This window comes from Neophocaena asiaeorientalis, unplaced genomic scaffold (genome assembly GCF_003031525.2).
Source record: "Neophocaena asiaeorientalis asiaeorientalis breed wild unplaced genomic scaffold, Neophocaena_asiaeorientalis_V1.1 scaffold19, whole genome shotgun sequence".
NCBI lineage: Eukaryota > Metazoa > Chordata > Mammalia > Artiodactyla > Phocoenidae > Neophocaena > Neophocaena asiaeorientalis.
Window position 1 is genome coordinate 4,221,091 of NW_020173388.1, and position 15,473 is coordinate 4,236,563.

A 15,473-nucleotide genomic window follows, 5' to 3' on the forward strand; every position below is an offset into this window, starting at 1 on the left:
GAACTGGAGCTCTTTTAGGGTCATCTGGCATTTCTTTTATCTAAAATCTCTCTCTAATATTTATTACATCAATTGTAGAGATCATCTTGTGAAACATTCTAAACCCAAATTAGAAATTAATTTGAAAGGCAAAGAAAGAAATTACAGAATGAAACAGAAAATTAAAGAATATAACTCTAATCTAGAAATATTTAAAAAATAGAAAACAATGTGTCAACTGTCACTATTCCTGCCAAACTTCAAGGCAAAATCCCAAGTATGAACTACTAACTTGCCACACCAGAGACATGTGAATGTTCCCAGCCTTGGCTACCCGAAGCTCAAGGGAATATGAAACAATAAGGCTGGACATTAAAGTGGCAAGCAAGGAGGGATGTGCTGGAGCTACTAGTTGGCCGTCCTGAATAGTACCTTCTGGTGGTCTTAAGTTGTCACTCTACTAAGTTCACCAATTCCAGAGCAAAGCCTAATGCTTAATATATACACACACACATACATATTTTAGTAGTCAATAAAGAATACAGAGTTACTAGTAGTGCCCCATTTGGGGCTCATAAAAACTGTATATTATCACCAAAAAGCAACAATATGCTGGTAAACTTTTAAATATCTTTAAATAATTCCTGCTAGACTATAAGCTTCAAGAGGGTAGGGTCTTTGCTCATTGCTGGATTCTCAGTACCTAGCAGTGCTTATTACATAACAGGTAATTAATAAACATTTATTGAATGAATCTTCCAGTCAGGACTAAATTCAGTCTTTCATTCAAGACTCCCTTTGGAATCAACAAGATTTCTTAATTTAGTGGAGAAACAATGAAAAAATGTTTCAGGCATATCAACTTTAAATTTTGCATTATAAATATGAGGAAGTAATTATGTAAATGTATATGTTAATGGGCTTAAATAATGTATGTATCTGTGTCTATTTCAGCTGCAGAAAGAAAAAAAACAAGCAAATTAAAAAATAATTACTAAATTTCGTTTTCCTGACTTTTCATTAAGTACATCTGTAGAATACAAAGGGAAAACAAAACACCAAAGTATCAATCTTGGGGGGAAAATTCACCTTTGAGGATATCAAAGTAAACCTACAGATCAAAAAATGCAGACCTACAAAAAGTCCTTATCACAAAGAAAAAGTACTTTACTGGCATTTTAACATTATTTTAAATTATTTGAACTAAGTAGATGTTAAAGACTTGAGTCAAGAGTGATTGAAAAAGAGAGAATTCCCCTGAATCTCCATGACTATACTGACTACAATTTCCTTTTGTAAAACACATTCAATCTCACTTCCTACTCTTATTCGTATCTGTGACCCAGCATTTTCACAGCAAGTCAAAAACAAAACAAATTAAAATTTTACTCATAATTACTTAATTTTAATTCATTGAAAAGTTATCTTCCCAAAGTTTTAGATGTTCCTTTTAATTATAATTACTACTAAAAACTAATTTAAACATAATTTATATCACTGAAAAGATACCTTTAGAAAGTTTACATTCTACCTATTTAAGAACTTCTTAAGCCATTTATATTTAACTGGGAATTTATTTTTAAATGTTGACTAACAAGTTAGATCTTCAAAGATGAACAAAACCGTTTTTATCTTCTGAATTGTTTATTATTTAGTTTTTCTTCTCTTGTAACTGATAATATCAAAGTAAAAGAAACTATAATTTTTTGATTACATCAACTGTTACAAATTACTCTCCTATTCTTTATTATTTAATACATAGAAGAGATATAATTTTAACACTGTTTTAAAACTATAAAAGTATCTTCTGTATCTTGTATTAGGTTAATTTAAAAAATTTTTTAACAAGATAATTAAAGAACTTCTCAAGGGGTAAGAAAAGTAAAAACGTAATGTTTCAGGTTAATGCAATGATACCATTAAGATACTACTGTACTTGATTTAAATTAGATTTCTATTATGTCATTTATCTCAATGAGAATCTTAGGCTTGATAAACTATTATGATATCGGCATTAATAACCTCCTGAGGAGATAATTTTAGAAAGATTTCTCTTTTACTTCAGTTTTCACTGTAGAAGAGTTCTCTCAAAATAAAATGGTTCACTAACAAGTGGTGACAAATATACTAAATGAAAACATTAAACATGTAACTGTATTAATATGTCATTTACTAAAAAAAAAAGTATAACATACCCATGGTGAAACATTAACAAGGATATAAACACACTGCTTTTTAAGAACAATTAACCTTTAGGATGAGTTAGCATTTCTGTTTCCAAAAGCCTATTGTCCCAAGATTCTTATCAGTGTCTTTACCAAGTGTAATTAATGCATTTGTACACAGATTCAAACCATTTAAAGAATCTGGACTAGTATCATCAATATATTAGTGTTGGATTTAAAAAACAACCACAGGGCTTCCCTGGTGGCGCAGTGGTTGAGAGTCCACCTGCCGATGCAGGGGACATGGGTTCGTTCCCCGGTCCGGGAAGATCCCACGTGCCGTGGAGTGGCTAGGCCTGTGAGCCATGGCCGCTGAGCCTGCGCATCCAGAGCCTGTGCTCCACAACGGGAGAGGCCACAACAGTGAGAGGCCCGCATACCGCAAAAAAAACCCCACCACAAATCAGTGTGATTCACACGAAATAATTACCCACTAAAGATAGTCTTCTTTGTCCTAAAGAAAAGAATGGAAAGATGAGCTATCAATTTCAATCCTATCTCCTGATTACGGAAGTTGCTTAGGGCATAGGCTCCTTTCAACAAGCAAATGCTAAACTCATGGTTCTAAAGGGGAGCTATGCAGACACACTGAGTACACACTGTAGCCATTTAAGGCCAGGTTTTGACTTGAGTAGGCACAGAACTCCATCCAAAAGGAAGTCCAGAGATGGGTACATGCAAGAGCAGAATGTGGCCTCGGCAAATCACTTCCTCGCAACTTGATACTTTCACTGGTTATCCTTTTAAATCATATTTTTGATTGTTTTAACATATTTAGAAGCAACAAAAACCAACTTGTTTCAAAAATATCTCTTTGGAAAAATAAGGTATAATTACAGGAGAAATTTTGGTGACATTTTTATAGCCCCTTGGCAGGGGAGAAAACACTTAAAACCTTCTTTTTGATTCAAAATAGCCAGTGAGAAGTAAGAAGCCAGGAATCACTTTCACTTCCCTGTGGAGAGCAATGACTTAAGAGATCACAGACTTGCCTCCAACTGTTATGAAAGGTCTTTTAGGAAACCAGAAACTGAACTTTCAATATGTGTCTCTTAGTTTAGTTCTTTTCTCTACCAGACTGCACTTCGTTTTCTGGTCAACTGCTTCTCCTATGAATATACACAGTTATCCCTTGGTTGCTGTGCAGGATTGGTTCCAGCACCCGTCGTGGATATCAAAATCCATGGATGCTCAAGTCCCATAGGTGGTCCTCCATATCTATGGGTTGCACAGCTGCGGATATGAGGCTAATTGTACTTTTAAACATAGCATGAATACACAATTGCTGTCAGATTCACATACTGCAGAATTTTAATTAGTAAAAAAACGTATTTACAGACATAAATATTTTTTCTATGAAATACCTATAAATTAAACCAATGCATTAGATTTACTCTTTCATTAATTCTACTGTATCTCCTTCCACCTTGCCTAAAAAGTCTCAGAATTATTTGTCATAAATAAAAATAAAACCATTTTTAATAGAATAGAAAACAAGGGACTGAGGTGCCTAAGCTTACCAAACTTCTTGCTTTCTTTAGTTGTGCCAGTCATCTTGATCTTTGCAACTTCAAAGAAATCTTTAATTTCTCTCTCATAGAGTCGTGATAAATAATCCATGTAATTCTTAAAAAGAAAAGTAAGACGTACTTCTTATTAATAAAACAAACATAACAATTTCCATTTTCCACCCCCCTCCACCAAGTCCTTTGTGCTTATTCTGAATTTTGTGGTCTTAAAATTTTTTTTTGAATTTTATTTTATTTTTTTTAATACACCAAGTTCTTAGTAATACGTATTAGTGTATATATGTCAATCCTGATCTCCCAATTCATCAACCCCCCCACCGCATCCCGGCTTTCCCCACTTGGTGTCCCTACGTTTTTTTCTCTACATGTGCTCTTAAAATTTTGATGCATTTCATAGGATATAAAAAGAAGGCTATTTTCTGTCCTTTAAAAAAGTTAAACACATAACATTAAGAATTTACAAAAATATGAAGTTGAACATAACCACACTTACATTTTCATTTTTACGTATTACCTTTCACATACTTTAAATATAATTGCAATCATACTGTATAGGGTATTTGGGTTACAGCAATTATGTTTCTCCAGTCTCACACTCTAATGACTGCACAGTATTACGCTTTGTTGATGTGCCACAATTTAGTAAACCAATCTCCTAACACAGGTCACTTAAGTGGTTTCAATGTTTTGCTATGATAGACAATGTTACAATAAGCTTTTCATCTCTAATGAATTGTTTCCTTGGAATCATTTCCTAAGGGTGGAATTACAGTGCCAAAGAATAAGGGAATCTTTATAACTCTTCCTCCATACTGCCATGTTGCTTTAAAAACAATTATACCAATAGACAGTGTCAATGGCAATGAAGGAGTACACTGAGTTTTACCATACCTTGCCAGCATGGGGTATTACATTACCCCCAAATAGGTTACTTTCAACAAGAATTTAATTAATACATCTTACAGTTTTCATAATTAAATAATTTATTTTTTAAAAAGCAAATTTAATTTATTCTAGTTCAAATAAAAAAATTATTATTTAACATGAAAACTCATTTCTTCACCATATTTGCTTATCATCACATAAAAACATCTTATACCCTTACGAAAGATTCTTCAACAGTGGGAGACCATGTATTTTTCCAAGTCCTAAGTTAAATGCCATATGTAGAGTTTCACTAAATTTAAATAAATCTACAGCAGAAAAACTGTTGTACCTAGCTATTCTTTTAAATTTATTATGGAATCTACGCTTCAACTTCCTTTATTATTTCAAATTAACATACCCAGTTTTAGAGCAGGTTTACTTTGCTTTAAACATCAGATGCACCTTTCAAAAGTATACATTATTTAAATATTTGTATACTGATTCATAGTCCACCACTGATTTTTTTAGATATTTTATAGATATATCCTTATAAAACAATTTTTGGATAAAACATAATATAGATCCTGCTTTTGTCTATCTGTAGGCCATATACATTCTCACAGTCTCTGTAAGAAAATTAGTCAAACAGGAAATTCTTTCCTGTGATCTTTGTGTAACTTTAAACGGAAATATAAATTAAAATATACCCTAAAATTATTCCTATTTCATTGGGCTGTTTCACATTTTCAGCATCTCATTTTTTCAAGTTTAAATTCTCATAAAAATATTGATCACTGCAAATAATTGTAAAGGACTGACAAATGGGAAATTAGCTTCTTACAATTCATAAAATCTTCATTAGTGGTTTCTACTCAAATCACTCAATATTACAGACTGCATTCCAATACCCCAATTGTTTAAAGAGCAAATTATGACCCAAGCAATTTAAACAGTTTCAAAACAGCTATTCTGGTATTTTGAAAACAGTGATTTGAACAGACTACTGAAAATCATCTTCGTTTTCAATGCAATTCAAATGACTGAATAGCTTCCCCCAGGTCCTCAACAGAATTCACTGGTGGGAAAGGCCACAGACAGTGTGACTCTCAGTTCATTCATTTACCAAATTCTGACAGATATCTCTCACTGTGAGTACGTATTCTTCTTAGCACCTTGTATACAGCACCTTGCTTAAAATTTAACTATTATGAGTATAAATACTGTTATTTCAGGTAGTGTTTTCAACTTTATTTTGTGCTGACTGTAGAGCCTTACAGATAACTCCGTGTTTTACTTTCTCTTTACACAAAAAGAAAATTCCACAAATGTAAAACTCAGGTTAAGAGAAGATGTCTGAGCAATCTTCAAGACTGACTGCCAACCTCAGGGGGCTAATTAGGAGAGGAAAGCTCATTTCCTACCTAAGCATGGATGGACCATCTCCATTATGAATTGCCCTACATGCATAACCCAGAGCCACCATTGGCGAGGAAGGACTCTGACAGCAGAGCTCATTACATGACCAAGGCACCTCTATTTTCCTTAAGCTCTAATTATGTATACCAAAAATCAGGGCTTTGTTTAGATTCAGCCATAAGTAGAGTTGGGGCAGGGTCTAGTGATTCTTATCCCTCAAGAATTTAAAACAGGTATTTCCTGGTCCTGCCAGAAAGTGTGAGCTGTGTACACCCAACCAAGTGCAAATAGTACCTGGATTTAATTATTTCTTACTAAAGAAACACTGGTTTAGTCTGTTTCCTTCTTTCATTCCTTTCTTCCTTCTTTCTTTTTAATAAAATCCTGTTTAGGAAAACACTTCAGCTACCAAATTAGATTATGAGGCATAAAATACATGGTCTGTCAAAAGTTCAGAACACAGGATCAAGTAATATTCCTAGGAAATAAGTCAATTTCATTTAAAAAATCATATTAATATTGTCAGTTAAAAATATTCTGTGAGCAGAAAATGATTCCATAATTCAGTGCTAGATTGGCTATCGTCATGTTTCTTCACTTTAAATTACATTCATGAATACATTATATATAAAGATAGGGCAATAATACTCACTGAGAACACAATTAGGCAAAAAAGCTTACTGAGTATTTTACTCATTTGAATACTCACTAGGGGACAAAGCACTTGTTGGCACCAAACTCTTAAGGAGATGTAACCATGTTTAATTATCCAAAATATTAATCCTCTTACAACTTCAAAAGGCAAAGATTCCAGTAATGCAAATATTTTTCTTTAAGCTATCTACATATCAGAATTCTGCTGAATCAAAACAAAACAAAACAACACGCAACAGTAGAGTACTGAACCCATGGGTTCCTGCTACGATGGCCATGTATCTAAGTCAGATCGTGTCATTCCACTACTCAAAGCCCACCAACACCACTCCCCCATCTCCCTCAAAGTAAAAGCCAAACCCTTACAATGGTGCACAGTCTCTTCCAGATCTGCCCTGCCACACCCACCTTACCTCTCCCACCTGCCCTTCTAATCCTGAACCTGGCTCGCTGTGCTCCAACTACACTGGCCTCCTCGGGCTCCTCAAGTGCTCCAGGCTGCTCTTGCCTTGGGGCACTTGCACTGTGCTGGGAAAGCTTTCCCTAGGAACTCCTGCTGCTCACCCCTCCTTGTTTTTAAAATCTGTGCTCAAATGTTGCCTTCTCATGACACCTTCTGTGACCATCCTTTTTGAAACTGCAAACCTTTCTGACATCCTGGCATTCCCTGCTTTATTTTCTCTAGAGTCCTCAGCAGTACCTTCCAACAGGCTATACAACTGACCTTTGTGTCAGTCCTTCTCCACCGGCATATGCACTCTGAACAGGCAAGTGTTCACCTACTTCCTTCAGCGCTGCATCTCTAGAGCTTACCAGTGTTAGCACATAAGAGGTGCTCAATTCATTTGCTTAATGAATATATGAATGACTCTTATCTTGTCCACTTGCTGATATTTAGTCAGTGGTATATACCACTGTTCTTCTAATCTCCAAGTCTAGCAAGTTTGGCATCATCCTGTCCGTCCCTTGTCTTTGGATTTTCTCTCTTTCGGTTTATATTCTCTATTCCTATTATCATCTTTCTGGTTCAAGATTTCATTTCATTTCAGTTATTACATTAAGTTCTAAATTAGTTTCCCCCATCTAGGCTTTTCCCATGTGTGAAGAATGCTGTTAGGTCTCAAGGCTCAGATTCTTTAACCTAACTTCTCACTCTTCCAGAATACGGAATTTCTGCTTTAATCAGGCTTGCCTTCTTATAGTCCTGGGAAAAGGGCATATTTTCCCACTTTTGTCTGCACATCTTGCTCCTCATCCCTGGAATGCCCTTCCTCTTATTTCTGGCTAATTTAATTCCACTCATTACTTAAAAGTCAATTCAAGTCCAATGTTTTCCATTAAGTTTTCCCCTGTGGCTTCCGTTCATGGATTTCCCTTCTCTAAACTGCCACATATTTAAACTCATTTCCAGTTTAGCACTTAATTTTTTGCTGATTGTTTTAATTATAATTGCTCTTCCCAGTTGTCCCACAACCAGGAATAGAAATACCATGTTTCTGTGTGCCTAGAAGAGTGGAATGTTTGCTTAATAAAGAGGCACACTGCACTTGCTTAAAAGAACAGATTATAGATTCTTAGAGGGCAAATGTCTCACAGCATCTTCATACTCCCTAGTTTCTATATTGTATATAAAGAAATTCAGGAAATAATTATAGCATTTAACTAAACTGAATGATGCTTCAGGCTACAGTATGGCCTAAAACTACATTATATTGGAAGTTCAAAATCTAGCTCTTCTCCACCCAAGTAAATAAAATAAATGTTCTCCCTGGCTAATGAGCACTTAGAAATTCAATTATTTCCTACTTTGCCAAGAATATACAATAGTATTTCAAATGTCACCTGGGGAACTGAACACATGGCCTCTTGATTCTAAAAGATTATGCTCTATACTCAGTAATTGGCATCAAATCCATACCTTTGTTAGTCCCTCATATTTTCCATAATCGGTACTCTTTAGCCACTCCATCAGCTTGGCATATCGGAGCAAGTCTCTATGAAATGGATGATGATTAGGTAAAGTCAGTTCAACAGAGTGCTGAGCAAGAGTTGAACTCTGATCATGGCCCTAGAATGAGTAAGTAAGTAAATAAATATCATAGACAGTATAAAGAAACATTGTTGTAACTAAAAATTCTAAACAGTGATCAAATATGGCCAAGCAAAACCAACAGCACATAGAAAAATAAGAACTGAGTACTTACTTGGCTTCTTTTATCATCCTGTGTATGTGAACTGAACACCACCACCATTAACAGTCATAAACACACAAGAGTGGTTCTCTGATAAATCAACTATTTGTTTTATCTTCTAAAGGAGTTGAGAATGAATGTTTTAATCAAGCTTGCCTGTCCCATATCATTTTACAATTTACTAAGCAAATAAATATCATGATACAAACAGTATTAAGAAACACAGCAAATAAGGAAGTCATTCAAAACAAACTGTCTACATCTATGGTATTTCCATTGGAGTCTACAATATTTAAAGCAACAAATGAAAATATATAGGATATAGGATTTCGGAACTAGGAAGGACTACAGATGACTATAACCTGGGCTTTCCAGGATAACCCCTAATCATAATGTAATTTTAATTTTCCCAATGATCTGTTAAGCAAATAAATATATGATTTTGTTTTTCATCCTTGACATGACTTATATAAATTAATAAGTTTTCAAACAGCCTGAGACAGATAATGCTTTCTGACTTTTGTTTTAGAGTATATGGAACTAGTAGATCATCTGATCCAACAGAAAAATTGAAGAACAAATTGAAACTCAAAGAGTTAAGTGATTTGCACAGGTCACACAGGAGGAAAGCTAGAATCTGAACCTTAGTCATCTGAGTCTTCTGTTTTCTTTTAAAAACATGTCAAACAAAATCATTTTAACCAGACTCAAAAATTGCCAAAGGTCAATACAAATATTACATTACAGAAATGTTTTCTAATGGCCACATCAGAAGGATGGCTGGGATTCCATTAAATCACAGATATTAGACACTAAGCATAAGTAGATATTATAGTTTTAAGTCTGCTAAGGTCTCCAAATTGTCTTAACTAGTTACACTGACTAAAAGCAAAGAACATTTGACAAAACTGTTATCGCTTATAAATGTTTTTCAAACATTGTCTTTATTAATAACAATATTAGATATCTTTTCATTATCCCAATCTTCCTCATTAATTTTTCTCAATGACTTAAGACTCAAAATCATTGTTTATGTTCTTCTACAACTGTGTACTCAGACCATTACATGTTAAGTTATATTATTTAATTTAATATCAGGAAAGCTCTTCAATTAAAAACCTTCACTTCTCCTGCAAAATGGAAGAGTTAACATTTATAGAGGATTTTACAGTTTACAAAGATCTTTCACATATATTACTATTCAAAGCTTTCTTTTGCAACAGCATTTTAAAGATCACCATCATTTGAAAATTCACTGATATAAAGAACATCATTACCTTCAAACTATTACTATTAAGAATAGGTTAAATGTTATTAGTGTTAACAGAAAGATTTTAGAGAAAATGGTTCCAAAATACCTATAGGAAACAGGAAAATCAAATACTTAAATTGTTTAGTTCAATCAATAATATAGAGGGACTTCCCCCGTGGTCCAGTGGTAAAGAATCCACCTTCCAATGCAGGGGACAGGGGTTCAGTCCCTGGTAGGGAAACTAAGATCCCACACGCCGCTGGGCAACTAAGCCAGTGTGCCGCAACTACTGAGCTTGTCCGCCTCAACAAGAGAGCCCATGTGCCACAAACTACAGAGCCTGCACGCCACAACTACAGAGCCCATGTGCGCTGGAGCCCGTGAGCCATAACTAGAGAGAGAAAACCCACAGGCCACAACTACAGAGAAGCCTGTGTGCCACAATGAAGAGCCCGTATGCCTCAACAAAGACCTCACGTGCCACAACTAAGACCCGACGCGGCCAAAAAAAATAAATTAAAAAAAAAATAGAAAACGATCACATCTAGAACTCAAATGTGCTAAGAATTTTATTCTTTATATATTTTTAAAATTAAGACATCGTTTAAAGTTTCTTATTATAAATAAGTAAATTAGTAACAATAACAATACCATGCTACGTTCTTTATATATATAAATTCTAATCCTTATAATAACTCTGCAGACTACTTTTCTCCTCATTTAAAAAACAGCAAAACCCTATTATTAACATACTTTTAAAATAATATACTAGATTTTTTCCAAATTAAGCTAAAACAAATACGTTTTCTAGGAACTTAGTGAATTATAAATTTTCATTAGTGTGTATGTATATATAATATATATTATACTATAACAATATGTATTATTATAATATATATTAATATAATATGTAATGTATATATAATATATATACATATACTTAGAATTTATAATAAAATTAGCTAATTTTGAACACTTTACTAAAACCAAGCACTGTTCTAAGTGCTGACCATATAACAACACATTAATCCTCATACCAACCCTATGAAGTAGGTATTTTTTTTTTTTTTGAAGTAGGTATTTTTATTACCCCCATTCATTTGATAGGGCAACTAAGATGGCACAAAGAGGTTCACTTGCCCAAGGTCACCCAGGCAGCAGAATCAGGATTTGGAATCCAGGAAACTTGGCTCCAGCATCCATACTCTTAACCACTTTGCTTTACTGACCTTCTAACAGAAATGACACATTCATGTTAAATACTGAGCAAATTTTCAAGATTTGGGAACTCCTTCTATGTTATGGCATGTGTATTTTTATTTTCTTAAAGGAAAAAGAAAATATGAGCAAAGTTTCAACAAACATGATAACCGATCTTAAGTAATCACAGTCCTTTCTAAGTTTTTAACCACATCAACCTATGTTTAGAAGATTGTGAAATGTGCTTAAGGAAATAATTTTTGTGGCATGAACTGAATATTGTTGGTTTATTACACAGGTTTTATTTTGCTATATGATGTTTCTGTAAATATATGTTGAAAGAAAAATTTCCAAATTTAAGCATATAGCAAAACCTCCCACAACTTCAGTTTTTTCCTGGCTGTACTTTTAGCTCAGTGCATAATTGGTCTTATCATGTTGCTAAAAGTGGAGCACAGAATCATGAGGTCTCTGTAGAAACAAAGGGGGAAAAGGGGCAGAGAGTTATCCTTTCAAGACAAATCTTTCAAAAAACCAAAAAATTTTTTACAATGACATATCCCTTCTGCAAATATTTCCTCAATTTTATTAGCCTTAATTTGATTGCCTGCTTCCAATATCAGAATCCTAATTAGTGTAACTGGTCTGATTCCCCCAGATGAATATATTTCTAGATACATGAATCCCTAGTAAATGTGTAAGTTATGGGTAAGAGTCTATCATTTCAATGGAATCTGAGTATGTAAAAAGATCTAAAAGAGCCCAAAAATCTGCCAATTGTTAAAAATATTACTCTTATATTACAGTAAGAAGTGAATATTAAAAACACATTTCAAGTTTCATTAAAATATAGCTATGTGGACGTATTACTGTGAAAGTTGCGTCACAGAGAGTGTGCTCTGAATCAGTGATTCCCAAATATGAAGATGTTCTCACTGGCCCGCAGCAATAAGAAAACAAGAAAAGGATGGGAGCCAGTTTCTCATAAAGGTAAATGTATTAATTTAGAAAGTCTGAAATTATGTTCTTCCTTTTCTTTTAGTACCAAATGTCATTTTAAAAATAAAACGATAGTGAAAGCAGATGGAGATATTTCTTTTTTAAGGTTTTTACTTGGTAAAATAAATTGGTGACTTGGTCAGTCTCCAAATTTAATTTTATTGATGTGTGAATTTTTAAAAAGACCAGAAATCAGTGCTCTTAAACCGCTGTTATGTTGTGGTCATTAGATTATTTCCACCAGATTCTTCTGTACAGTAGTTATAATATTATACCTATACATTTGCTATAAATTGCATTGCAAGAACTCTGTTCAAGACTTGTCTTAATCTGTGATGCCATATCTGACTATTTAAATCCTCAGTAAACTCACTTTTGATTAAACCTCTTTAGCACTTATACATATGAATATTATGTATATGTGGCTATACAATTAGCAATTTAATATACAAGCGTATCTCATTTTATTGTGCTTTTACTGCGCTTTGCAGAAATTGCATGTTTTACAAATTGAAGGTTTATGGCAACGCTGTGTCAAGCAAGTGTACTGGCGCCATTTTTCTAAGAGCATTTACTCACTCCATGTCTCTGTGTCACATTTTTTTCTTTTTGCGGTACACGGGCCTTCACTGTTGTGGCCTCTCTCGTTGCGGAACACAGGCTCCGACGTGCAGGCTCAGCGGCCATGGCTCACGGGCCCAGCCACTCCGCGGCATGTGGGATCTTCCCAGACTGGGGCACGAACCCGTGTCCCCTGCATCAGCAGGCGGACTCTCAACCACTGCACCACTAGGGAAGCCCCTTAAGTCTTATTATTTAAGAAATAACATTTTGTAAGGCCACAGCTGCCATGGATATAGTGATTCCTCTGACAGACCTGGGTAAAGACCACTGAAAACCTGTTGGAAAGGATTCACCACTCTAGATGCCATTAAGAACATTCGTGATTTATGAGAAGAGATCAAAATATCAACATTAACAGGAGTTTTGGAAGAAGCTGATTCCAACCCTCATGAATGACTTTGAGGGGTTCAAGACTTCAGTAGAGGAAGTAACTACAGATGTGGTAGAAATAGCAAGAGAACTAGAATTAGAAGTGGAGCCTGAAGATGTGACTGAATTGCTATAATCTCACTTAATGGATTTTAACAGATGAGGAGTTGCTTCTTATGGCTGAGCAAAGAAAGTGGTTTCGTGAGATGGAATCTACTCCTGGTGAAGATGCTGTGAAGACTACTGAAATGACAACAAAGGATTTAGGCTATTACATAAACTTAGTTGATAAAACAGCAGCAGGATTTGAGAGGACTGACTCCAGTTTTGAAAGAAGTTCTACTGTGGGTAAAATGCTATCACCAGCATTGCATGCCCCAGAGAAATTGTTTGAGAATGGAAAAGTCAATCATTATAGCAAACTTCATTGTCTTATTTTTTTAAATTGCCATAGCCACCCCACTCTTCAGCAACCACCACCTTGATCCCTCAGTGCCGTCAACATCGAGGAAAGACCCCCCACCAGCAAAAATATTATGACTCATTGAAGGCTCAGATGATGGTTAGCAATTTTTAGAAATAAAGTATTTTTTAAATTAAGGTGTGTATATTTTGTTAGACATAATGCTATTGTACACTTAATAGGCTACAATATAGTGTAAACATAAATTTTACATGCACTGGGAAACAAAAAAATTTGTGTGACTTGCTTTATTGAGATATTCACTTTATTGTGGTGGTCTGGAACTGAACCTTCAATGTCTCCAAGGTACTCTGTACACACACTGCTGTAGAGCTTTAAGTACATTACTTTTAACACCTCCTCACAAGCATCTTGAGGGTGGGAGTCATTTCTTATTCTTATATATGGATGACAGTGAGTACAAAACAGGCATGCAATAAAAATCTGGTGACTGACAAAGAGATAAACCATAATACAGTAATCAAATTTTCCCAGCTAGTGTGTCCCACAACCAGGAATAGAAATACCCATGTTTCCCAACTCTTTTGCTAGGTGACACAATGCATTAAATTTAACACACAGAAAATCTCTTTCCTATACTTGGGACATTGTCCTCCACCTTCTTCAGCACATTCTAGGTTGTTGCAACATTCTGGTTTTCAACATGCATTACTCACATGTAACAATACATATTAGATTTTCAGAACTCGGAAGCATTCACTTTAAACAAAGCCATTAGTTTATAAGGCAAGGAAGCAAAATCATAAACAGTAGCATGTTACAACAAACAATTAAGGGTACAGAAAGGATTATCGTTTACTGACTAGTATTTTCAGTACCATCTACAAGTGTGGCCTGTATCACTGTCAACAGGATTATTTTTAAAAACTAGGGAACTGTGTAGAAATAGATATTATTGAAATAATAGTTTAAGTAAAATGTGCATTAGTATTTCCTACGTGATTTCTAGGTTTACTTTTTTCTTGATGCTTTTCACGTCAAGTAAAATGTTAAGAGAGTCTTCCCCAATTTCCCCCTTGCATGCTTAGTTAGATGGTCTTCCTTTATGCTCCCACAGTACCACTATCTTAACATATACCCCCCCTCAGTCCATCAGTCTATTATATCTCCCTTCTCTAGACTGTGAGTGACCTGAGGGCAGAATCAGCCTCTCATCTATTCCAAGTGAATGTCTGGTATGCATCTCTAATCACTTGGCAAATGATTTCTAAATATATGAAGGAGAAAGTGAGTGACTAATAGAATGACAGGAAGAAAGGCAAGCAGACTGAGATTAAATGCTTTTTTGGCCTAAATAAACTTTTTGTTATGGGACATTAAAAAACTGCTATAAATATGGTTAACAGGTAGCTTAAATCAGTAAATTATAATCTATAAAGATTCTGCTGCTGTTAAGTTTAGTAAACTTTACAGAAAAAAGAAAAGAATCAACGAAGCTGGAGCCAAAGTTGATGTACTCACAGGCACCGAAAGAAAGTAGGACCTGTTATAGAGTTGAAGAAGGGCCTGAGTAAACTAATCAGAAATAAAATATAGTAAATACAATTGTTTTAGAATACTACAAAGTGAAAACAAAATAAGAATCTAGTATTTCAGACAGCATTTCCTGATGAACAGAATTTCCCTCAATTTTTTTTTTGCCCAATAACCCTATTAAAATAAAGGAGATGAAAAATATACGAA

General features: G+C 34.6%; 1 protein-coding gene across 3 annotated transcripts in view; it reads right to left on the bottom strand.

Annotated features, from left to right (window-relative positions):
• Window positions 1-15,473, bottom strand: part of EXOC1 (exocyst complex component 1) — a 57,200-nt gene that overhangs the window by 19,767 nt on the left and 21,960 nt on the right. For all 3 annotated transcript variants that reach the window (XM_024746703.1, XM_024746700.1, XM_024746702.1), the window contains exons 9-10: window positions 8,589-8,738; window positions 3,725-3,830 (exon numbers count right to left, since the gene is read on the bottom strand). In XM_024746703.1, the coding sequence (XP_024602471.1) occupies window positions 3,725-3,830; window positions 8,589-8,738 (256 nt within the window). The remainder of the gene's footprint in view (window positions 1-3,724; window positions 3,831-8,588; window positions 8,739-15,473) is intronic.